General features: G+C 61.1%; 1 protein-coding gene across 1 annotated transcript; it reads right to left on the bottom strand.

Moving 5' to 3' along the window:
- PLCD4 (phospholipase C delta 4) lies at nt 1-24,916 on the bottom strand. Its single transcript, XM_038421983.2, has 16 exons — nt 24,769-24,916; nt 15,415-15,473; nt 14,010-14,168; nt 11,739-11,977; nt 11,215-11,340; nt 9,659-9,890; nt 8,464-8,665; nt 7,366-7,510; nt 6,256-6,408; nt 5,676-5,840; nt 4,978-5,125; nt 3,589-3,705; nt 2,850-3,028; nt 2,396-2,531; nt 2,133-2,282; nt 1-1,629 (listed from the first exon to the last, which is right to left on the bottom strand). Exons 2-16 carry the CDS (start codon nt 15,437-15,439, stop codon nt 1,529-1,531), a joined length of 2,277 nt encoding a protein of 758 aa, XP_038277911.1. The 5' UTR covers nt 15,440-15,473; nt 24,769-24,916; the 3' UTR covers nt 1-1,528.
- Nucleotides 24,917-25,559: the final 643 nt, after the last annotated feature.

Raw genomic sequence — 25,559 nt, forward strand, 5'->3', positions numbered from 1 at the left:
AGCCTTGCTGAGGGACCTTGTCAAAGTACCCTATAGCCACTGAATCCCCATTGTCCATGTTTGTTGACTTCCTTGTAATTCCCATGCTCAGCTGGGACTGGTCCTGGAGGCTGGGGAAGGAGAAATGAGACTGGAGCCATGAGCCTAGCAGGGGACACCCCAGTCTGTTGGAGTCGTAGGTTCCTATGATATATATTGTTGGTCGTGTGCAGTGCTTAATTTGTGCCATGGCACCTCTTTGATTACAAATTAAGCATTGGACACACGGCCTCCCCGGTCAGAGGGGCTGGAGGAGAGGAAGCTCTGCCCAAACTGGGTGGCTGTGGCCGTAGGTCTCTGTTCTGGGGGGAGGCAGTGACAGATAGCAGCAAGGGCCAGGAAGGAGAGCGTTCCCCCAAGCCAGCCTAGCAAGCATGGCGGGAGTGTATGGAGCTGTGTGGGTGCAGCCCCATACCCTATCCCAGTTTTGAGCACCACGGGGAATCTGTACAAATGGGACCTGGGGGCTTCCCCAGCTGCTGGACGCTGGTGCAATTCCCTGCCGGCCAGGCCCTGCCTCGTGGCTTCCCAAGAGAGGTTGTGCAAAACAAGTGCGTTCGGTGTCTCTCTCTCCCACCCCCTTTGAAAAAGGAGAGAGACCAGCTCTTCCTGGAGCACCTGACAAAGGGCCTTGCAGCTGGGCTGAGACCCCCAGCAAGGGCTGAGCCAGACACCAGCTTCTTCCAGTGCAGCTTCCAGGGCCTATGGAAACCGGAGTCTCCTGGCTCCGGCTGGCAGGCGGTGCTCATTGGTTACGGTGTCCAGTGGGCACCTCTGTGCTTTCTCTGGGGCTGCCCATGACGCTGGGGAGGAGCTTCCTGTAGACGGCCCCCCAGCTCCCTCCTTCAGCCCCCCACCCCACACAGCACTGGGCAAGCAGCTGGTGCACTGACCCCGCCCAGCCGGCTGGCCGGGTTCTTTCCACAGGACTCTTGTCATTTATTCCCATTGGAAGCTCTTTGGGGCAGAGGTGTAGTTCTGGGTCTAGGTAGTGCCCAGGGGCCCCGCTCCCTGAGTGGTGCTACTACAAGCCAAAGAACAATGTGAGGCCTCCCGTGGCAGGAGGTTGGAGGTGCCGCTGTCTAACCCAGCGAGGGGAAGCAGAGCTGGCCTGATTCTAGCCCTGCAGCTGGGGCTCAGCCCCCTCGCGTGCAGTGAATAAACCTGGGTGCTACTGGCCGGGACATGCAACCCCCCAAAGAGCCCCGCCTGGCAGCCCCAGTGCAGAGTGGAGGGGAGATGTCGGGTTGGAGCCACATGATGAGGGGCAGTCACCTGCCTCCCAGCCCGGCTGAGATTCGGGCAAACCAGCAGGAACAAAATAGCAGCAACCCAAATGACTACAGGCCAGTTAAAAAGAAACAAGTGTCGTGCAAAGCCACCTCGGCTAGGAAGTGGGCAGGGCAGGGCCGGGCAGTGTCTCTCCAGCAGCTGGCGGGACAGGGCTGTTAACGGCTGGTACAGAGGGCTGGTGTGACCCACGCGGCTGCTACTCGGGGTAGGGAAGCTCCGTGATTTGGATGTGAACAAAGAGTGAGGAGGGCGGGATGGCCATGCCGTCCTTGGACAGGAGGTGGACATGACGATAACCTGCAGGGAGACACCAGTGAGCTGGGTTGGACCTGGCAGGCCACAGTGGAGAAGAGTTGTGGACTCCCGGTCCCGGGTGGGAGATCCTCCCCTGGGGTCTATTCTGGGTGGCTGCCTCCAGCCTGATTTCAACTGCCCCCAGTGCTGGGTCTCCCGCCCCTCTCCAGCATCTGTACGTGCCCTTCTCCAGCACAGTACCCAACATCCCTCTTGGTTCCTAGTTAGCCCCTAACAAGTCCCACTCTTCCTTGGGCGGGGACCTTGCCTCCCCACATCCCAAACTAGCTGGAGGTCGCCCTGTCCTCTGCCCCTCTCGATTCCCTCCCAGCCCAACCGCCTCGTGCTGTTCTCTCTCCATGGGGGACTGTCAGAGACACAGGCTTGGCTCTTGTTCCGGCGCGCTCTCCTGGGTCTGCCATGGCGACACTGAGCCCTGACCCAGCCCCCAGCGGAGGGTGGAGCGAGCTGTGGACCATGCAGAAGCAGCTGGGCCTGGCACTCACCTGATTTGATGCTAGCGAAGGGCAGGGTGAACTGGCCCACGAAGTCGTTCCTGGATGTCTTGTCGTAATCCTCCACCACGAAGCGCACCAGGGCCAGTTCGGGGACATGCACCTTGAACTGCAGCGTCTCACCCCAGCTGGGGTTAAAGCCTGGAGTGGGGAGGCAGAGATGGGTCAGGGCCTGGGGACCTCAGCCCCCCGAGCACGCTCCTCCAGCTGGGCCGGCGCTGCAGGCTGGCTCACCTGCCCGGGGCCGGACTTACCGTTGTTATCGACGTACTGGGTCTCCCGCCTGGCCTCGTCGGCGGGGATGCCGTGGATCTCCACGCGCACCAGGGGGTCGACGATGGCGCTTGCCTTGCCGCTGGTCACCTTGGGGAGCTGCTGCCCGCTGATGACCTGTGGCGACACCGCACAGCAGTGCGAGGGCCCGTGAGCTCGGAGAACTGGCAGCCATACAGGCCCCAGGAGCTCTGCCAGTGCCAGCAGCTGGGTCCTCGGCAGGCATGGGGCAGGCTGCACCCAGGACCGGCCTCGGCCTGAGCTCTGGGTCTCAGGGCCTGTCTCCAGCGTGAACATGGTGCACGATGAAACCTCCCTGTCCCCCTGCTCCCCGACCCAGCTGAGCCCCGTAGCACCAGGCACTCCCTGCCCCCTCTCCTCTCCTGCCAGTGGAGAGAGGCCCCCGGGCAGTGCCCCTGCGGGAGGCTGGTGTACCTGAATCGCCAGGCTCCACGGGCCACCCCCAGCCCTGCTCCGGGGATTGTCGGGGTCGAAGGCAGTTCCTGTCTCCCTCAGGAAAGCCGGCTTCAGCACGTAGCCGCAGCGGGCGTTCTGCCGGAAGAGCCCGTCGCACAGATCCATCTCCGCCCCGGCCGTCTGCACGTTCAGGGCCACTGTGGGGAGGGAGGCGGATGGGGCTTGTGGAGCTGCAGCAGCGGGACCCAGACGCCCCTTCCAGCCGGGGCTCCCCACAGGCTCTCGGAATGTGCTGGTGAACTCCCCCCCTCCCCACCCGCGAACTAGCACCCCGCAGTTTAGGACAGGAAGTGAAGGATGCTGCTGTATCCAGGGCAGGGGCTGTTTAAGAGACAGGAGACATTGAGCCAGGATCCCGGCACCGCTAGCCCAGCTCCTGGGGCTGGTTACACTCCTGGGTCGGGGGGGGCTCAGTGTTACCTCTCAGCTAGGGGGCCCCTGGCGGCACGGCGCCCCCTACTGCCACTGCAGCGGTAATTGAGAGGGGCCGGCACCTCCTGGCCGAGCCCCGGGCGCACGGCAGCCGGACATGCTTTGCTGGCGGATCCCACAGGGCCCCAGGCCTGGGGCTGCCTCGGAAGCAGCTGAGCCAGGCCACGGTCGACTCAAACAGGCCAGCGCCCCGTGGCCCCAGGCCAGGTCCCTGGGGTGCTCACTGGGGATTCGCGTCCCCCCTCGGACCCCAGCCGGGCCCTACCGAGCTGGCAGCCCACGTTCCACATCTCCTGCGGGTCATAGTTGGAGGAGTCGGTCCTCAGCCCGCTGGGGTAGATCCGCGTCAGCTGCCAGGTGTTGTGACGGACAAACTCGTTCCCTGGGGGCAGAAGGAGACAGTGACCCCCCCCAGCCTCACCGGCCCCTCCCCGACAGGGCCCCCAATCTGCCTGCAGGCACCAATCAGCCTGCGGACACCCCCCAGACACCCACCCACAGCCCGACTGACCTCCTCCCCCTCAGCTACCCCCTCACCAACCCACAGCCTCACCAAACCCCCCCCACAGGGCCCCCATCTCCCCACAGGCACCCCTCACCCACCCTCCACCCACAGAACCTCCCTGCCTGTGCAGAAAGCTGATGGACCAGGGCCACCCTAGTGTGAGAGCCCAGCGGAAGAGGGCCTTCAAGCTGGGCATGGGGCTGGGGCTGGGGCTCCCGCTGGTTGCAGCCGCCCCATGGCACCAGGACCCGCCGGGCGCTAGGAAGCCAGAGCCGCCCCAGAGCAGCGCAGGCTATGCAGGGCCAGGGCAGCTGCACCCCAGGCTCAGTGAGCCCCAGAGAGGCTGGGGGCTCCGGCTGCCAAGGGCAGTGGATTTCACCAGGCTCTGGCCGATGGCTCTGCCCTGCCCTGGCTAGGGGGTGCGACAGAGTGTGGTCTCTGCGACCCAGACCCCTGGGGCCTCACTACTGAGGCTGCCCATCCGTGGATCCAGAAACTGACGGCCAGAAGGGACCATCTGGGCTGAGCCCGTCTGACGCAGGCCGGGGACCCTCCCTCCGGGATGGGGTGTGGCTAAAGCAGCTTCCCGCGAAGCCCTGCGGAGGGTCTGGGCATCGCTGACACTCAATCGTATTCCCCCGCCCAGATCGCAAAGCAGGGTCAGTGTCATCGGCCCCATTAGGTGGCAGGGGAAACTGAGCCATGGGGGTGGGGGAAGCTCCAAGGAGGAGGCAGTGGCAGAGCCAGGGTTAGAACCCAGGAGTCCTGGCTCCCAGCTCTCCCCACCCTAACCCCAGAACTCTCCTCCCAGAACTGGGGAGAGAACCCAGGACTCCTGGCTCCCAGCCCCCAGCTCTCTCCCACTATCTTCCCAGAGTTCAGGAGTCCTGCCCCCAGCCCGGTGCCGTATCCACTGGATCTCAGGTGACCTGGCTGGTCGGGAACAGGACCCCATGGCACATTACTCGGTTTGGATGGCTGGGAGGTCCTGCCGGCCGGGAGGCCGAGCTGGGTGTTTAAATGCTAGGTCTGTCCCACGCCCCCTGCCAGACGTCTGGGGGTCCCAGCAGGAGCGCTTGGACGCTCCTCTCAGCAGCTGGGATTTCACCCCTTCGCTGCCCCCCGCAGCTGGGGCACCCCCTCCCTTACCCGCCTCTTTGATCAGCTTCCTGGCCTTGGCCTCGGTGAGGGAGGCCGTGTCGTGGGGCTGGCGGCGGGCGAGCGCCTGCTGGAAGCCGCGGAAGGGGACGCTATGGCAGTAGACGATGCAGTCAGACAGCTCCGTGGCCTGGAATTTCTGCGAAGGGCCGAGCGGGTCAGAGCCTGCGGGGCAGGGCCGATGGCTGGAGGCGCCAGCACCTGGAGCACCAGCTGCTGGGCAGGCTGGACGGGTCCTGGGCGCCAAGCTGCTCCTGCCCCCGGAGATGGGCCAGCGTCCAGGGGAAGCCGCGCTTGCTGCGGGCGTGCACGCCGGCCGTTGGGCTCCGGAGCTGGCACCGGCACGGAGATGCCCATCGCCGCTGGGCCATGCAGTCGTGGGCAGAGCCAGGAGGCCGGGATAACTCCTGGCAGAAGCTCAAACCAATGGAGTGTGCCACGGCCTGGGCGCCCTGGCTGGGTTATGGCGGCTCGGAGCCCAGGCAGGCGTTTCCCCTAGCACCCGGGGCGATCTGGGGTGGGGGTGCTGAGCCCGGGAAAGCCCCAGTGTGGGGTGCGGGAGGGTGTCGGCCCACTGCACGGAGCTGTCCCCGGGTACGCTGCCGCCAGCTGGCCAGCACCCACCAGGAGCCATCCACACCACCCCCCCGCCCCGGTGCGGTGCCGGCTGGGGGAGGTCGTCTCTGTACCTTGGCCTTCCTCTTGGCCTCCTGGCTCAGGCTGTCTTCCTCCACCTCTGGCTCATCATCATCCTCAGATGCCTCCCCCTCCAGGGCCTTGTCCGGCTGCCCACTCGGCGAGTGCGCCAGGCTCTCTGCCCGCTTCCCCTTCAGAATGATCTTTCCTCTCAGCTCCTGCGGGACACCCGGGAGAGGGGATGGAGGGATGCAGGGGGAGGGGATGGAGGGAGGGATATAGGGCTGGAGGGGGAAGGGATCAGTGAAGGGAGGGATGCAGGGAGCATGGCAGGGTGGATGGACACATTGTGGGTGGGGATGCTGGTGCAGATGGATGCAGGCGAGTGCCCGCACTGGAGACGGGGGAAATGCAATGCCCCCGCCCCCCAGGGCAGCCCCAGCCTGAGCGGGTGCCCCACCCCAGGGCCCTGCGGGAACGGCTGGCTGCGCTCTTGATGCACCCCTGGCAGTTTGCTAATGGGCGGCGTGCGGGGGCGGGGGGCAGGCATCAGCGGAGGGGCGGGACGGCCGAGACGGGAGCTCAGAGCCAGAGGGTGGCCCCCCAGCGACAGCCCCCCAGCCTGTCCCCTACCTCCGGTGAAGGCAGCTGCGTCGGGTCGTGGCCGTCGAGGGGGGCCATGAGCAGCCGCTCTCCCAGGATGCCCTTCAGGTGCTGGGCCAGGAGATCCTGCTGCTCCGGGCCGCAGTGATTCTCCAGCGACAGGATGACGGGATAGTCGGATGCCTGCCAAGCGAAGAGCCCGCGGCTGCTGGTCCCTGGGGCAGGTGCCAAGACCAGGCCAGAGCCTCCAGGTCCCCTCGGCCACCAGGGCCTCCCGCGGGCACCGAGTGGGGCTGGGGCCGGCCAGGCAAGAACCCACCTGTCTCCCGAGGGAAGGCCAGGCCGAAAAGCGCCAGCAGGACCCAGCACTGAGTGTGAGGGGGAGAGTGCCCCCGGCCGAGCCCCCGCCCCCTCCCCCTGCCGAGCCTCCCGCCCCTCCCCCTGCCGAGCCCCTTGCCCACCCGCAAAGCCCCCTACCCCCCCCTGCAACCCCACGCCCCCTGCCGAGCCCCCCGCCCCCTCCCTGCTGCCCTGCGCCCCCTAGTTACACCCACCCGGCTCCCTGCAGCATGACACCACCTAGCGCTGCAGCAGAACCGGGCGACATGAGGCTGCCGTGATGACCTGCCCCCTGCCCCTTGCCCCGGTCCCAAAGGGGGGAAGCTGAATGAAGCTGAAGGAACCTGGGGCCTGGATCATGCTTGCAGCACTTCAGCCAGTGATGGGGTTTTGGCAGGTGACCTAACCTGGTGCCTCCTACCTGTCCCCAAAGCCAACGATGTGAATGCCCATAGTGCCTTTCCTCCAGCGGGACGGCCTCGCCTGCCACAGTGATGCAGCCACCTCTGAGCAGAACGGGGCAGCTGCTCAACAGTCAACTCCCCTGGGGCGAGTGGCTCCCAGCGCCGAGCCGTGGAGGGGACTGTCACACAAGGGGGCGCTGCAAACGTGCCATAGGGCAGTGCCAGCCTTGGCCTTTCCCATAGTGGGATCCCCCAACCCCCTTAGCAAGAGGAGAAGGGTAGGGTGCTCACGACCCCCTGACCACCGTCGTGACCCACCCCAGGGGTCGAGACCCCCCACCAAGAACCTGCCCCATGTAGCCACCTAACACTCCCTACTGGTGGGGGGCTGCCCTACCTGGAAGGCGTACTGCCCCAGGGTGGTGACCACGTCCTTGAAGGCGATCTTGGAGGTGAACGTGTGGCCGTGGTAGACGACAGGCTCCCCGCTGGGTCCGTCCCAGCAGTCCACCTCCAAGCAGCGGCAGCCCCGCTTCAGAGCCCTGCCAAGGAGATGCCCTGTGAGATGCAGCCTTGCCCCACAGACTGCTCAGCGCCCTCCACCGGTAACACCGCCCTGCTCCTTGGGGAGTACGACGCCGGCTCGTCGCGGCCTCACCCGGTCACCAGCCCACCCTGGGCTGATGGTTACGCCCCAGGGCTGCCAGGCTGGCAGGACTGGCCTGGCCTGGGGGAAGCCGAGGCAGCTCCCAGCTCTGCCACAGCCAACGGGCCAATGGCTGCATTTCCCTGGTCCTCGGGTCTCCATCTGGAATAACGACTTTCCGGTCTGTTGCGCCCAGGCTGGCTGCCAGCTCTTAGTACAGGGACAGTCCCCCCTGTGTGCGTGCAGCGGCTGGGGATACACAGAGGAGTAAGCGGGGCCAGGTGTAATGCCACCAGCGATGGACTCCCTCTATCCCCTACTCACGGGGTCTCATGATTCGACCGCAGTGTTCCCTGCTTTGGCAGGTGACCCAGCCCGGCACCTCCTTCTTGGCCCCAAAGCAAACAATGCCTCTGGACGGCCTTGCCTACCACAGTGATGCAGCCACCTCTGAGCGGAACATGGTAGCTGCTCAACAGCAACACTCCATAAGACAGGCAGCGACAGGGAATATCCCATCCAGGCAGGGGCTTAGGGTGGGAGAATAACGTTTCCCATATTGAACTTGACCAGAGACAGTGCGGCTACAGCTCTGCTGAAAGGGGGCAGGGGGACCTAGCGACCCTACATGGTCAGGCATTGGGTTTACATCTCATTGGAAAGGCAGCACCTCCTGCAAATCCACAGCTCCCCTCCCGCTGTGCCAGGACACCGAGGCAGGATGATCCCAGAGGCCCCCCGCAGCCCTTTGTACCCGACACTGCCCCCTGGCAGCCCTTTATACCCGACACTGCCCCCCATGGAGACCAGGCGATGCCCTTCGGGAGCAGCTTCCTTCTCCTCACGTACCTGATGTAGCCCTCGACACTGCTCTGGCCCCGGAGCTGGTCCTCCAGCAGGTAGGTGTTGTGCGAGGAGGAGATGAAATAGTGGCAGAGGGGCTGGGTCATGTCCTGACAAAGCAGCCCATGAGCGGGGTTAAAGATGGTGCCTTCCGGCGAGAGCAGGTACAGGAGGAAGCCGTCGACACTCAGCATGTGCCGTGCCCTGGCTGGAGATGAAGGAGCCGAGACAAAGTGCAGCGTCAAGAGACCGGGGAGCTCGGTCCAGCTGCCCCGCCCGGCGAGGGACCTGTCTCCTGTGGGGCCCTGAGCCCAGGGCAAGAGGAGAGCTCCTAGCTGCTTGGAGGAAAGCAAGCGTGGTGCCAATCTTCCCAAAAGGGGAGAAGGGAGATCCTGGCAATTACCAGAGCTAATAAAACACCAGAGACCATAGTAAGAGGGAGGAAAAAAATCACTAAATATCTAGCGGGTGAGAGAAATGCAGGCAACAGGCAGCACTGGGCGGAGACTAGAATAAATCCTGCCAGGCAAATCGTGCTCCGTTGTTGCTGCTGGAATCACAGCCCCAAACATAGCAGGCCCAGGCTCGATAGTGCTGTGTGCAGTCATATTCTCATCGCCCATTCAAATTGCCCCGAATCTGACTCTCCCCTGGGGCCCGAGGTCGGCTGCCATCAGAGGCGCAGTGTGGAGTTGGGAGCAGGGTTCTGCCAGCTCCCAGCGGGGTGCACGCTAGGGTCCATCTGGTTCCCGAGCAGCGTTTCGCAGCCAGTGGGGCATGAAAGACAATTGGGGAACCTGAGACAATGAACATTTTATTACAATTTAATACCAAGACAATCCCCCACCCCCCCATGTGCCCAGACCCTGCAGGGGTCCCTGTCCCACCCCGGAGATACACCCATGTGGCAGGCACACTGGCACAGCACATTGGCATCCATGCACTTTTCACTCTTACTGTGACAGCAGCTGTACGGAGATCACAAAAACTGGACTTTGAATAAGGGGGCACCATCCTGGGAAGAGTGAGCCCCATTGCTCCCAGTCTGGGAGAGGAATTTGGCTGGGAACCTCCTGCAAGGAAAGGCTGAGAGACCCGTCACTATGCACATGTAACAGACCAAGCAAAGAACTAGCCGGCCCTGTAGGGAAGGAGCTGCCTAGGGCTGGTCCCTTCCCTTGCCCTGTTCCATGACCCTCACCGGTCTCAGACGGCTCGTATCTAGCAATCAGCTCCATGGCGAACTCCTGCGTGTTTTCCCCCTCCAGCTGCTCCTGCTGCAGGAAATCCACAAACTCCAGCAGGGTCAGTTTCTTCCCGTCCTGGGAGAACACTTGGAAGACGTCCAGCACGTCGTCTCGCTGCATCAGCGCCTTGTAGAACAGCACGAACTCCTCGCCCTCCAGCGTCCCCGACTCCGACCTGTCGGCCATCTGCAGTGAGAGCAGGGCTTGGGGGAGGCTGCAGGACTGACAGTGCCAGTGCATGTCCCCCCTACCTGCCCACCCCAGCACTGACTGCCCCGTAGCACTGACCACCCCATGCGTCAGGAGAGAGGCTGCTACCAAAATCACCTCTACCTGCCACAGTGAGATCTGGCCTTTATTTACCTTCCTTAGATATGCCATGGTGGGCACTATAAACAGCTCTGTGGGTTACGGATGGTAAGAGATGGCAGGATGGATGATGGGTACTGGTGGACGGGTGGATGGATGGATGATGGGTACAGAAGAATGGGTGGATAGATGGATGGATGGATGGGTACAGAAGAATGGGTGGATGGATGAATGATGGGGATGGATGGATGGATGGACGATTGGGTGGATGGATGGATGATGGGTACAGAAGGATTGATGGATGATGGGTACAGATGGATGGGTGGATGGATGGATGATGGGTACAGAAGAATGGGTGGATGGATGGATGGATGGATGGATGGGTACAGAAGGATGGATGGATGATGGGTACAGATGGATGATGGAACGGTGGATGGATGGATGGATGGATGATGGGTACAGGTGGATGGACGGATGGATGATGGGTACAGGTGGATGGACGGATGGATGGGGGGTACAGGTGGACAGATGGATGGATGGGGAATAGCCAGGCTTGGTAAAATCTCTATTTCCCTCTATTTTTCTAAAGCTAAACTTGGGGTCCCAAACTCGTGAGCTGTGTCCCCTTTAAACCTCACTGGGGGGTGAGGCCTGCTAGCTCCGAAGAGACCAGTCGAAGGGGCCATCATCACGGCCAACCTGCATCTGACTCCTGATGAATAGGCAGGGCCCATGATAGCAGCAGGAGTTGTGTGTGTGTGCATGCGTGTGTGTGCACGCGCATGTGCACATTCTGCTCACAGCTCTCCACAAGCCCTGACACCAGCATGCTGATTTTCCTTGGCTTGAGCCATATGCTGGGCCTAAGGGAATCTGCAGAGCTGATTTCAATCCAGGGGACTCTGGGGTGTGTCCTCTACAGCTGGCTGCCAGGCAGGGTCGATGCCGGGCCATGGGGGAGGGAGGGAGGGAGAAGAGCAAGGCCATCGCCATCTCATCACAGAGACACAAGGACCCCCCACCACGCCCCACGGGGATAGCCCTACCGGCAGCCCTTCCATCAGCCCCTTGTGACCTGCTCCGTTCGAGGGCTTCCTTCTGAAAACAGCCTTTGGGTGGGGGTGGACAGTCTTGGGGGAGGCAAGGAAGGGGGTGATACCAGCCTGCTCCAGCTTGGCCCTCCCCCAGGAACAGCGCTCACTTGGAAGAGCCGGAGCGCATGGTCCTCGTTCATGTCCATGTTCATCATCTTGAGGAGCTGCCGCACCTCCTTGAAGCTCATGCGTCCGTCCTTGTTCTTATCGGCCTTCTGGAACCAGCTGCAGATCTACCTGCCGGGGGGGGCTAAGGAAAGTGACGGGGGCGGGGGTTGAGAGTACCCTGCGCTCAGCGTGTGCTGAAGGGGCCCGGGCCTGAGGCAGGGGAGGGGAACAGGTGGGTGCTGTCCATAGGCTGTGGGCACCGGTGGTATCCCCCCCACACTGACCCAGCTAAATGCCCACCAGTTCCCAATGCCCCCCCACACGTGAGCACTTGGCACATCCCTGCCCCAGGGGCCCTTCCCCATCCACGGAGGAGGAGACACCCAGGGGACATCAAGACAGCCAGGCCCGTCCCCCAGGCTGACGGGGGTGTCTCCCAGCCATGACCCCTGGCTTTGCTCCTCTGCACGGGTGAAAGGGCACCGAGGAGGCAGGGGAAGCCGGGGCTTGGGGCCAGGCTGGCGGAAGGATATTGATCCATTTTCTCCTGCTGGTCCATCTTGGTGACGATCTCCACCAGGCGACGCAGGCCCCGGACCCAGCACTGTGCCTCCTCGGGGGAGCCGGCGATCAGGTCCAGGTTCCCGCGCCGCCCATGGAAGATGACAGTGAAGCAGTGCTCGGGCGGGAAGTCCTCGGCCAGGCTCTGCAGCACCTCGGACTGGTGCCCCTCCCGCACCGTCTCCACATCGCTGATGGAGACTGGATGGATGAGAGGGGTGGGTCAGGCTCCTGAGAGGGTCAAGGCCTGCACCAGATGTCACCCCGTCCCCAGATCCATCTGTCCGTCCGCCTCTGGGGTCTGTCCCTTGGTATCTAAACACTGGGAGACCCTATGCAATAGGGCCCTGTGCTGGAGACCCTGGGAGAATCAGTTGGTGATCGCTTCCCCAACCCATACAGCACCCATGGTCTCCCACAGGATGGCAGGAAGGGGGCTGTGATGGGGGGATGGAGAAGGGAGGGTCTGACAATCAGACTCAGAAACCCCAGAGTGAAAATATAAGAACGGCCAGACTGGGTCAGACCCAAGGTCCATCCAGCCCAGTGTCCTGTCTGCCGACAGTGGCCAGGGACAGGTGCCCCAGAGGGAATGAACAGAACAGGGAATCATCCAGTGATCCATCCCATCGCCATTCCCAGCATCTGGCCATCAGAGATTTAAAGATCATGGGGTTGCATCCCTGCCCATCTTGGCTAATAACCACTGACGGACCTGTCCTCCAGGAACTTCTCTCGTTCTTTTTTGAGCCTCTTTTGGCCTTCACAGGGGATCTGAACCCCAAAGAACAAGGAACTGAATCAACTGTCTACAATGTCAACGCACTATAGAAGAGCATCAAGACAGGGCTGTTATGCCAGCGGCCATTAACATCATTGGGTGCTGTATGCGCGGATGGCGTGTCCAGAGCTGTGGCTGTGTGCTGGGAACATGTTCCTGAAATACGGTTTGGGGCACACTTGACACACAAGTCTGTCCTAGGCAGCCGAATGATTTCTGCCTCTTTGCCGGGGTCTCCAAGGTAAACTCAGCCTGGTGATGCCAGAGACAATGGGTGTTACATTCAATTCCGATTCGACAGGGGAAGGGAAGTCACAAGGGAGAGACAAACTTCAGGGGGGAACCTTTCTCTGGGGAGATGCTTCCGAAGAATACATTGCAAAGGAAGACTGGACTAGAAAAAAAAAGGGGAGAGAACCCCTTAGTTATCCACCACCCACAGGGGAAAGAGGCCAGCGCTCATGGGATCTGTGAAAGGTGGATCCTTCGGCCTGTGGGCTGAAGATGCTGAGAACTGACCGTAAACGAGCCATTGCCAGAGACCTGGCTTGTAACCCGATAAGTTCTAGACACGAGAAAGCCTGTTTTCACGTTTGTTTGATTCATAACCAGACTCGCTCTCTCTCTTGCGGGAAGTCCCTTCGATCTCTGCTCTTTCTTCACAGCCATTCTCCATTTGCCTGTAAACCCTGTGAGCGCTGAGGAGCAGGCTGTGATGTGTACTGGCTTGGAGGCAGCAGCTTTAATCATTTTGGTGAGTGTTCTGTGAAAGGGACCAGACACTGCAGACAGAGGCCGCTGGGGAGCTCAGGAACTGGGGGTCGCTGCATGGCACCTCCATGGCCAGGTTAAGACTGGCAGAGTCTCGGGACTTTGCTGGTGTGGTGGACAGGCTGGTGTAGCAGGCAGCTGTCTGTAAGCTCCAGCAGACCCCAAGCAGAGCATCACAACAAAGCAGGAGCCATCTGAAAGGAATCTCAGGGCTCCAACCGGGAGGGACATGGGGGACACCTTCCTGCATGGACACGCATGCACACACATACACAATCACACACACACACACACACACACACACACGCCTCTAACCACCCATATATATAACCACACGCCTACCATGCACATAGAATCATAGACTCGTAGATTTTAAGGTCAGAAGGGACCATCATGATCGTCTAGTCTGATCTCCTGCACAATGCAGCCTACGGAATCTCACCCACCCACTCCTGTAACAAACCCCTACCTTATGTCTGAGCTATTGAAGTCCTCAAATCATGGTTTAAAGACTTCAAGGTGCAAAGAATCCTCCATATACCCATGTCTGTACATCCACCATACACACACCTTGGTTTGCGCACACACATTGATGGGGGTTTGCGCGCACAGCCGCACACCGTTCACTCTGAACCCTACTGAGGGCCCAATGGGCTGGCACACAGCAGTAGCTGTACTCACAGGCATACTTGGTGTAGCCAGTCTTCTTGGACTTGTACAAGACGGTCATGCAGTCGTCCTGCAGCCTGAAGTATCGCTGCTTCTTCCAGCTCTTGGACTTCACCTTCCGCATCAGAGTCCCCTCCTGCATCTGCTCCAGGGTCCCATCCATCTGGAGGCCTGCGGGCGCGGGGGGAGAGAGCAGGCGCTCAGCAAGGGAAGACCGGGGAGGTGGCACCACTGGGAGTGGCCTGCTGTGGGAGCGGATGCCTGCCGCCCGCCTTGGCCAGCACCCACACAAGGTGCCCAATGCTGGCTGGCTGACACCTGCCCCCGTGACCCAGGTGGCTTCCCAGTGATCTGAGGGTCTCCTAAGGGGACCATTGGGACTCATTGGCCTCCTCTGAAAGGGGCATGAGAAATGGTGCCCGAGCAAGGCACTTGCCCCATTGTGCAACCAGCATCACTGGAGCAAACCTACCACACCGTTAACCCTTTGGCGACTGTGATAGACCTACATGCTCTTGTACCTACGGGACAATGGCCACATCCCCCCCGAAAGGTTGGGCGGGGGGAGGGGAATTCGGACCATAGTTACAATGGAGTGACTCTGGAGTGGGATCACTCCAGATTTACACCAGGGTGCCTGAGATCAGAGGCCGCACTATCCCGTTACACCTCACATGGGGCCAACTCCTCAGCTGGTGCAAACGGGCAGAATCAGCAGTTTTACACCAGAGGATCTGGCCCCAGAGACTTCTCCTCTTCTGCATTGTGGACAACCCCGCCGCTGAGCAGCCCTGGGTGAATCCGACTCGCCCCAAAGATGCCAGCCCTTGAGCTGCCGTGGGGTTCTGGGGGGCATTTGGGGCACCTCCTTGGAACAGACTGACCAGGACTGGAATTCCAGTCCCTTGCTGCCAGGGTGCCTCCTGGGAGTTGTAGTCCCGTGTCCGGGGTGCCTCTGTTCTCCCGTATGGGCCCTGCTCCCCGGCTGGCCTCTGTCTCCCATCGGGAGGGGATCAGCTCACCCATGGAGAGCTAGTGGCCATGGGGGAAGTGCTGTAGCTCGCCCAGCTTCCATGGCATTGCACCAGGAGTGACTGCGGGGAGCCCCAGATGCTGGCTGGCCCAGCCCTGCCCCACCTGTCTGAGCTCTCCCAGCTCCCCCTGGCATGTACTGCTCTAGCCACTGGTTCAGGTTTGCTGTTCACTCAAGCTCTACGGACTTTGGGGCAGACCCAGGGATCAGGACGAGGCAGGGGCCCAGACACCACAGGGGGCAGGGCCCCCCCGCCCCCCCGGCCAGTGCTGGCAGGATTGTGAATGGGTCTGACCATGCCCCGTGATTCGCCCAAACTCATGTCATTCTCTCCTGCCCCGCCCACACATCGTTCGGCCTGGGGGAAGCTCCAGGGACACTCACGAGGGCTGTACAGGTGCAACGCCATCGCACTGTTGGCAGGGGCTTGGCCCAACAGGCATCTAGTGAGAGAAAACACCAGAGTCATTAAATACAGTCACATCTGCCTATCTTATCCAGATAGCTCCTGCCCCATGGCACCAGGGCACTCTGCACCAGGACGGGGGTGTCGGCGGAGCTGGGGGGCTGTGGGGGCAGCTCAGGGCTGGAATAGCTGGTGTTGCATACAACAGACTCGGGATGATAACATGAGAGGACTCCAGGCGTGTGAAACAAAATTAGCTCTTTATTAAGGGCACCAGGGACAGCGGTGCTGCGACCACAGTGGGCATTCCAGCCATATTCACACAGACTGACTGCCTGGCACCCCCTCCAAATGCTTCCCTCCTGCAACCAGGCCACCCCTACTCCAAGTCCCATGCTGGTTGCTCCATCTTTCCTTCAACAGGCTTTGCCGTTGTTGTAGCTTCTGAGCCAGCGGCTGCAGACTTGCTGGGGCAGGTGACTTGTACAGAGCCCACCTGAGGGACGTGGCCTTCACCAGGCCTCTGCAGCCTGCTCAATCTCATAGGCCCTGCAAACCAGGCTATACTGCTCCTTTGTGTCATCGTTGCAGTGGGGGACTTGCACTCTCCCAGCTGCCGCCGTCGGTCCATTGACGGGGTCCTGTTTGTTCGCTGGGTAGCTCACACACCTTGTTTCTTCTGACTCTCCTCGGTCAGGCCAGTTGATACCGTGGCCTTGGCCCCGCCTGCCCGGGGTCGCTGAATGGCTGCCGCTACTCAGCGGTTCTCTTCGGTTTCATCTCTGCCACTGTCCTGAGGCTGTAGCTACCTCAAGGTTGCTACGGCCGTGGGGGAGCTGCATGTTAGGATTGGGGGCACTGGTAGAGCTGGGGCAGAGGGAGCCCAAGGCTGGGGCAGGAGGGGGCTGCAGGTCGGGAATGAGGGGCAACAGCAGAGCTGAGGGGCGGGGAGCCCAGGGAAGGGCTATCAGGGGTTGTGGGTCAGGATTGAGGGGCACTGGCAGAGCTGGGGAAGCCCAGGGCTGGGATATCAGGGGCTGCGGGTTGGGAATGAGAGGCACCAGCAGAACTGGGGGAGCCCAGGGCCAGGATAGCAGGGCGGGGGAGTTTAAAAACAGGACTGGGTGCCCCCGCAGAGCAGCATGGGGGGATTGTCAGGGCCTGCCTGTGGTCAGCTGTCTCCAGTCACCTCTTTCAGCCCTTCAGTTGCGAATCTGGTCCTGGCGCATGCTCCGGATTCGGGAAAGGCCTGAGGGTGATTCACCAGGCCCAAGTGGCAAGTCCCCGTGAAGACAGGCTCTCTCCTGACTCGGTCCCCAAGTGGCAGAGAGGGGAGGGCCCGCAGAGACAGAGACCTACATAGGAGAGATGGGGGCAAGGGGCTCAAGCTCCATGGCTGTGTCCTCCTGGGGGGGCTAGCTCCAAGGGGAGCGGGCAAAGGTGCATGGCCAGCCTGCCCTCCATCCACAGGGACCGGGCTGCACCCATGTGCAGCCGGGCAGGGCCTGCTGCACCCCCTGCCGCTGCCCGCGCTGGATGGACTGTCAGGCCCAGCGTGTCCGGGAGCCCTGGCACTGCCCCGGGCCGGGGCCAAGCAGGGAGTTGGGGGTGGGGGGCAGGGGGCTGGGTTCTATCCCCGCTGCCTCTGCAGAGCCCAGAGTGACGATCCCCAGAGCTTCCCTTGGGGCTGAGACCGAGCCTGCAAGGGAAATGATGCAGATAATTGCAAATGCCTGAGAGGGGGGCTGGGCGGGAAATTCCCCCCGGGGGGGGTAACAGCACCCCTCGGAATGAAATCAGGGTCCGACAGCTAGACTCCGACTCCAGGGGAGGGGAGCTTCAAGGAGAGGGCCCTGTTGTATCAACAAGATAAGGGCGAACCGACCCCATCAATGTATGGTCAGTGACATCAGTAATGTTAATAAAGAATTCACTCAACATGGGATTACGTTGCCCACCGATACCCTGAAGGGGTGTGGTTACTGGCTGCAGTGGCCATGTCGATGGCCATGCATGCAGGGGCAACACCGTAACATCCGCTCCCGTATCGATAAGAACTCGGTGCTCAAAGAAAAAGCCATCTTGGCCTCTGAATTGAACTACACGCGTAGGACGGTCCCTTCCGATTGATAGAACAAATGCCGTCGTCAGTGGCGTAGAGTCTGAGGACCCAAACCCACTGGTCCCTCTCACCTGAGGTAATGCAGAGGGAACAGTCACACAGAAAGGTATTAGCTGTGCAATTTTTGTTCCGGCCATAATCGTAATGGGCGGGCAAAGTGCCCGTACCATAATTCCTATGTTCCCTGTGTAATCGGCATCAATCAGCCCAGGAAGCACAAAGAGCCCCCTAAGGGAAGAAGATGATCTGCCAATCAATAACGCACTTAGCCCATGCCCCAGCGGTCCAGAGGCCACGGAAGGGACAACTTTTACCTCATCATTCTCTAATGTAAAGTCGGTGGCGGTGGCCAAATCAACTCCGGCACTGCCGGCGGTTGCCCCGCGGAGGCCATCAAAGCAGCCGGAGTATTGTTTGTCCTCACGCCCTGCCGGTTGGCGCTCCGCGAGGCATTTCCCACCCCCTGCAATGGGGTTCCATCCTTCTTAAACCGAGAGCGGCATTCCGTGGCCCTGTGGCCGAATTTTTCACATCGATTACAGGTCCCAGGAAAAGGGGCAGGGGGTGAGCCGCTTTGCGTTTGTGCCCTTTTCTTTGGGCAGTTTCGTTTTAAATGACCCATCATACCACATTGATAAGACGCCCCCTCCCTTCCCTTTCGCCAATTCGGCTTGGAGGTGTTCAAGGCTACCGCCAAGGCGCGTGCATGAATCTTTGCCTTATCCTCCTCCTCCACCAAGGGGGCATGAGTGCAGGCTTCAATCATATCGACTAGGGAGGCCGATTTTGGCAAAGTCACCAAAATCTTCTTACACATGGGATTAGCATTTTGGAGAGCTAAATCTAATCCTAGCGCCGATCGGGCTTCTGGTGTTAAATTAGGGGCCCTATCCAATGCCGTTCTTAGACGATCCAAGAAGAGGGCAAAGGAGTCGCCCATCCCCTGCGTGATTTTTAAATATGGGGGTGAAGGGGTGCCCAAATCAGGGAGCTCCTTAAATGCCTCCAATGCTAGAAGTTGAGACTGTGGTAATATTGGGGGTACCAATCGCGCCTGTACCTGAGGATCTTCAAATCGCCCCTCTCCCAACAGCATGTCTAATGTTGCTGCCTGGAGAGGGTCGCCTTGGGGTTTATCTAAATTAGTCACTACCGCATGCTCAGCCTTCTTTTTCCACGAATCTTTCCATAATAATTTCTCTGTGGGTGTTAATAGCATGTCAGCAAATTTTTGTGCATCAAAAGGACACATAGCCTGCCCCGAAAACATTTGCTCCAATAATGCTTGTACATAAGGATTTTTTAGCCCATATGCCATAATAGCCTTTTGGGCTTCCCTCATTAGTTTCCAATCTAACGGTACCCATGTTCTAGCCCCGGTCTGTGATACTGAAACTGGGAACATAGCTGGCATAGCATCCAAGAATTCCCCTTCAATAATAGCATCCTTTATCAACCCATGCCACCTCTTAATCGGATCAGGGGATCCTTCTCTCCTTTCTCCCTCTGTTCTCCAAATCACCCCTCTCCCTCTGTCCCCTTGTTCTCATTTGACCGGAGAGTACTCAGGCGGCAGAGGCTTTGCCTTTGGTCGGACCTGTCGCGTAATAGGATTCAAAAGTTTACGGTAGTCGTCCTCTGCTGTTGTCGTCAAGGCTCCTTCCAATGTGAGATGTTCCGTACAGTCATAATATCCGCATAATTTGCAAACATGAGGCCACTGCGAAGGATCTGGTATGCCTTGATCCCGTAGCTGTTTCAATAACCGACTGTGATGATCCCACTGGTCTACCCTCCTTTCGATCCAGTTCATCCATTATCTGCTGAGCCTTACTGCCCTCCTTGTACAAACGGCGAAGTATTTGTTCCTGCGTCAGATCACCAAATTCTCCCCCTTCAGGCAAATCAGTAATCCGAACCGGTGCAACAGGGGCCGACGGTAAAACCGAAGGATGCTCCACCGAAGGATATAGCCCGGATCTCTCAGGCACAGAAACAACCTTGCCCTGGGGAGATTGTCCCTCTGAAACCGATTGATCCACTGCCATTGGTTCTTCATTACCGGAGCAATCGGCATCTCCAGGTAGTGGCACTTCACCAGCCTCTGGGGGTGCCAAGGGAGGAGTGAAGTTTTGGAATAACCTTCCAAGGGAAGCAGTGGGGGCAAAAGATCTATCTGGTTTTAAGATTCTACTCGATAAGTTTATGGAGGAGATGGTATGATGGGATAATGGGATTTTGGTAAGTAATTGATCTTTAAATATTCAGCGTAAATAGGCCAAATCCCCTGAGATGGGATATTAGATGGATGGGATCTGATTTATTATAGAAAACTCTTTCCTGGGTATCTGGCTGGTGAATCTTGCCCATGTGCTCAGGGTTTGGCTGATTGCCATGTTTGGGGTCGGGAGGGAGTTTTCCTCCAGGGCAGATTGGAGAGGCCCTGGAGGTTTTTTTGCCTTCCTCTGTAGCATGGGGCATGGTTGACTGGAGGGAGGCTTCTCTGCTCCTTGAAGTTTTGAACCATGATTTGAGGACTTCAATAGCTCAGACATGGGTGAGGTTTTTCATAGGAGTGGGTGGGTGACATTCTGTGGCCTGCGTTGTGCAGGAGGTCGGACTAGATGATCAGAGTGGTCCCTTCTGACCTTAGTATCTATGAATCTATGAATCTATGCTGCCTCTTCCAGGACGCGGGGAGGCGCCGTCCCACCCGCCCGCACCGTGGCCATGCGATGGGCAGGGATGGGGCAGGCCAGCAGCCCAGCTCAGACCTTCAGGAGTCGCTGGGCGGAGACACGAAGCGGAGCCCAGGCTGGCAGCTGGTGGCCAGGGAGAACCCCAGGGTCGGGCTGCGTCCAGCGGCCCCAGCTCAGAACCTGGCTCCGGCCGAGTCCGGTCTGCCCTGCGGCTGCATCCGGCAGGGAGAAAAGCCCCAGGGAAGCCCAGGAGAGGCCCAGGACCGCCCGGGGCCCTGAGCTGCGTTGGGTCCCTGGAGCAGCCTGGCAGGGGCGCTGATGAAGCAGCCAAAACGCTGGTGGTTTCTCAGCGTCTGTTTCACGTCCTGGAGGCTGGGCCAGATCCCCGCGCAGGGTGCGGCTGCTAAGGATCCTGCCGGCACAGGTGCTGCAGGTGCGGGACCGGGATTGGGCTGGGCGAGAGGGGTAGGAGCAGCCTGAGTCTCCTTAGCGCCTTCTAGTCTGGAGGGGCCCCTGGCCAGCAGATAGCTGGCTGCACTCCAGCCCAGGGTAATGGCCCAGCCGTCAGAGTAGCCAGAGCCCCGTGTGCCAAGCTCCTGGCCCGCCCAGCCCTCTGGGGAGAGGAGTGGCCACAGGCCGGCGGAACTGCGGTCACCGGATCGCCCAGCACCACAAGCAGAGAGGAGCGGGCACTCCTCGGACAGGACAGTGCCAGCCGGGCACAATGCCGACCCCTGCGGATGCTGACCCACTGTGCCAGGTGCTGCCCCCACACAGGGGAAGGGCAGCCCCTGCCTGGACAGCTCACCGGCTTTAAACCATGCTAGGCGGGGTGGGGGGGGCTGGGGTGACAGGAACACCAGCCAGCTTCTTCCGAGTGTGCCCGGTTTGGCAGCACAGAGAGCCAGTGGCAGCAGCTTCTGCGTGCCCACTGCCCAATGGGCATTCGCTGGTGCCGCTCTGAGGCCGTCGGGCTGCGAGGGGGTCTCGCGGAGACCCAGGGCATGGGCCAGTTCGTCTAACCGAGCTGGGAAACACACCCCCCCCAGAATTAAACCCCCGTCCTGCCCCGAGGGAGAGGCTGTTTCACAAACGGGAGAGGGCGGAGCCAGCAGGGTAGATCCCCAGCGGGTGCAACTCACTGTATCTCCGCTGGTGACTGTCCTGATCTACACCAGCCGAGCTGCTGCCCCTTCTCCAGCGGCCGTTCCCCGCCTGGCTCCCTGGCCCACTCGGTCTCCTCCCGGCAGAGATGCCCCGCTTGGACATGCCCTTCGGAGCTGCTCCTTCGAGCCCACTGTACTGGAGTGCAGGCAGTGCTGAATTTGTGCCAGGGCTTGCCAGGGCCGAGCCCCAGGATCTCTGGCCTGGCTGCATCAGTTATGAAAGTAGAACAGTTGCTTGAGCCCTGGCACCTCATTCGTTGCAAATTAAGCCCCGAGTGCAGGTGAAACGAGGCCTGGTGACCAACCGGCCCAGGAGCCGCCGACGGGCCTTTTTCAGACAGGCTGAGCAGCGTGTGGCAGACGCCGCGTTAGAACCAGGGCTGCGGATTCCCGGAATCAGCCCGGCGCCTGCCCGCGTCTTCGAGAAGCAGCCTCAGCCCCTCCGCAGGGAGCTCGCCCCGGCAGCAGGCTTGACCCCTGCTGCTGAACTCACTTACGAGCCCAGAGCATTCCCGCCGGCGTGCGCCAAGGGGCGATTCGAGCCAGCCCAGAAACGGAAAGGGCGGCCCTGATGCAGCCGTCTGGCCCCTGGCTCCCGGCGGGCACGGGCAGTCTGGAGAGAAGCTGACCCCAACGGCGCGGCTTTGATTGGACCCACACACTGAGTTTCTGGGAAGGGGAGGGGGCCCTGGGACAGCACCGGCTGCTGGGCGGACCGGGACCAGCTCTTTGCCAATCCGAGATCAGGTCCTTCCCAGCCACTGGTAAAGGGGCTGCAAAAGGAAGGTGCCCTAGCAGTGTTCACTGCAACTCCCCCTGCCCACGTCCATGCCACCCTCTCTGGGACCAGGCCTCCCCCCCGTCCTCTTCCCCACAAGCCCCCCAGAGCCCACCCAGACTGGTATCCTGCCTGCACCCTGGCTTCATGCTCCCCCTCACCACAGGACATCAGAGCAGCCAGACTGGGTCAGACCAAAGGTCCCTCTAGCCCAGGATCCTGTCTTCCGACACTGGCTGGTGCCAGGTGCCCCAGAGGGAATGAACAGAACAGGCCACTGGGGAGTGATCCGTCCCGTCGAGAAGTATTTGCGCACTCACCAAGTCCAGCTAGTCTGGGTGCCGTCTGGGCTGGAGAGCCCCCAGGGGCTGGCTGGGACCGTGGTGAGACGGGGCGAGTGACCCAGGACTTCCCATTTGTCACTGGCTTGGTGCAATCTCATTGCTGATCACACCCCCTGCGTGGGCGTCTGCCCAGAGGTCGGCACTCACAGGCGGGAGCTGCTCCAGCCAGCCTGAGAAGGGGATTGAACCAGGGACGAGGGGCAGTCGTCAGCTATCGCTGTCTCCCAGCCCAGCCTGGCTGCCTTTGGGGGAAGATGCTTTAGCTAAACACAAGGGCTCAGCCCAGGGGGAACTGGGCAAATGTCTCGGATCTGTGCTCTGCTCCTGGGCCTTTCTGGCATTCACCTCTTTGCAGGCCCTTCTCTGGGGCTGGGGACACATGGCCCCTCTCCCTGCTTGACTCTACTGGGTGGGGGGACCCTGGGGCAAAGCTAGCAGGAGGAGAGACACATCCTGCTTCCCCCACCTAGCTGCACTCTGGCCCCCTCAGCAGAGCCACCAAAGCTGGGGTGCTCCCAAGGCCACCAGCTCCCCCCCCAAGCCCTACGGGGCCCGCTAAATTCCAGTCCACATGCCCACTCACCCAGCCTTCAGCCACCCCCCCCCCAGGGGTTGCAGGTCGGAGTGTCTCCCTCCAGCACGGCTCGAACCCAGGCAAGAACCGCTGGCCCATCCGCGCAGGGAATGGGCTTGGTTTGGTGGAGAGCGAGGGAGGAGCGTGCCCTAGTGACTGGTGGGGGCAAGGCCCCACAGCTGGTGGGAACCGGCCCAGGCCCATGGACTTCACTTCGCTGCCCCAGCAGAGCCAGGGGGATTTCCAGCCCCTGCAGGGTCTGGAGGGGGGAGGACGGGGCAGAGCGAAGGGTCCCAGTTTGATCACGGTCCACTGGCCGTGGGCAGGTATTTCCATGGGATGGAGCTGCAGGTCGGTGGGGGGGAGGGGGGCGGGAATGTGGCTGTGCTGGCAGGTCCGGCGGGGAGGGGGCTGGGTAAGTCTCTCCCACCAGGGTGCAAAAGAATGGGAGATGCCGCCAAGCAGCCATCCCTGGGAGCAGGGGGTGCCTCGTGGGGGGGGATGCGTGATGTGGGACTCCTGAAGGGGGGACACCAGGGCCCTCTGCAGCTCGGGGCCCCTGGCTGCTGACTGCAAACCCCCACAGAGCGCCAGGGAGAGGTCGCTGCCCCAGCCAGCACACAGCACCAGGTCCCCCGGGAAGGCTGGGACCATGCTGCCCTAGGACACGGGAGCGCCGCGAACTGCCTGGCCAACGGGAAGGAGCGAAAGGCCCTGGGGGGATTTGAACCCGCAGCTCTGGGGAGCACGAGTGTCCCACAGGGGCTGCTGTGAGTGCTGCCTGAGGCACCGCGCCAGGAGTCAGGCTGCCTGGGTTCCATTCCAGGCTACCACAGACTCATGCTGGGACCTTGGCAAGTCTCTTCCTCGCCCCGTGCCTCAGTTTCCCCTGCTTGTGGCAGGCTGCAGAAAGCTGAGTACATCAATGTACTTTGGGATCCTTAGGTGGAAGTGGCTGGAGGAGGGCAATCATCTGCCCCCAGGGATCTGGAATGACCCCTGCTGTCCCCCCCAGACAGTGGCACCATCCCTGCCATCCTGTGGAGCACGCCAGCTATCTGTAAAAGGCCCTTCACCATGGCGTTTAGGCAGCAGCTGAACACAGGGAAATCAAGGCTCCCAGGGGCAGCAGCTCCTGCCTGAGAAGCTGGGAAGGGTGGCAGGAGACCCAGGGCCTGATCCCCCACGGTGCTGAGCCCTGCAGTGCCATGGGCAGTGGGTGCTGAGCCCCTCTGAGAGAGATCAATCCTGGAGCCAAAAGGGGGCGGGACCTGGGAGAGCCCTGGGACCTGCCAGTGCCCAGACGGCCATGGGGGGCTGCAGCTCAGAGTGCCTGGCACTGCCCAGCCTGGGTGCGTTACAGAGCCCAAGAGGTTAAATCAGGCCACAGGAGACCAGCTGGGAAACTGTCCTAATCCGCTCAGCACCAACCTTGTGAGAGCAATAAACCCTGCAGGAGCCAGCCCCGTCCAGCCAGGCATGTCCCCCACAAACACCCCAACTCCGTGCAGGCGCCTTTCGGCTCTGCCTGGACGGTGCCCAGCGCTGCGGCTGCAGGAGGCACCGCAGCCACAGGGCAGCTGCCCAGCAAGGCCCCAACACCCCCAAATCCCTGGGAAGCAGAGCTGCTGCTGAAGCAGCTCCCTTACCAGTGGCCGGTGTCTCCCGCAGCAGCTGGCTCCCCTCCTCCGGTCCCCCTCTCTTCCCGGGGCTCCATCCGACACTGCAGGCACTCAGGGCAGCTCCTGACCCAGCAGCTGAGCTTAACAGGAGCAATGATCTCACAGTGGCTCAGCCCTGCCCAGCTCCCGCTCTCTCCTTAAAGGCACAGAGCCAAGAGCTCCCTGGTCACCCTGCCACTTGGCAGGCTGCTCAGCTGCCTGGAGGGATGGCGCAGGGAGCTGCTCCCTGGATGCCTGGCTGTGCATGGAGAGGAGACCCCCCTCTCCACAGGCCTCCCCCCAGCCAGGGACTCGCCTTCCCCACAACAGATGAACTCACCTGGGCCTGGATCCCTTGTAAGAATCCCCGGGCCTTGTTTTCACTTAATGCTCTGCCAGCCAGGACGCCTGGGTTCTGTCCTCCATCCTGGTCTCTTGTACCGGAGCAGGCGGCAGCCGCCGGGGACAGAGACCACAGCTGGCGGGATATGCCGCAATCTTGGGGCCACCAGCAGACCAACCCGAGGGATGAGCCTTTGTGCCTAGTACCCCCTTGTCCCCCAACAGCATGGATGGAAGGGGAAGTCTGAGCGTGCTCTGGGCCAATGGCAGAGCTGGGTCGGGAACTGGGCCACTGTCTGCTCTGGGGTCTGCCAGGGTAGCTGTGGTCTGGGGGTTGCTCCCTCGCCCACCCCGCGCTGCGGAGCAGCCAGGGCTTCCAGCCAGGTACAAGCTGGGTCCCGTCTAACCGGGCTGGAACGCTGCAGTTTGAGCTGGGC

The sequence above is a fragment of the Dermochelys coriacea genome, chromosome 11 (genome assembly GCF_009764565.3).
Source record: "Dermochelys coriacea isolate rDerCor1 chromosome 11, rDerCor1.pri.v4, whole genome shotgun sequence".
Classification (NCBI taxonomy): domain Eukaryota; kingdom Metazoa; phylum Chordata; order Testudines; family Dermochelyidae; genus Dermochelys; species Dermochelys coriacea.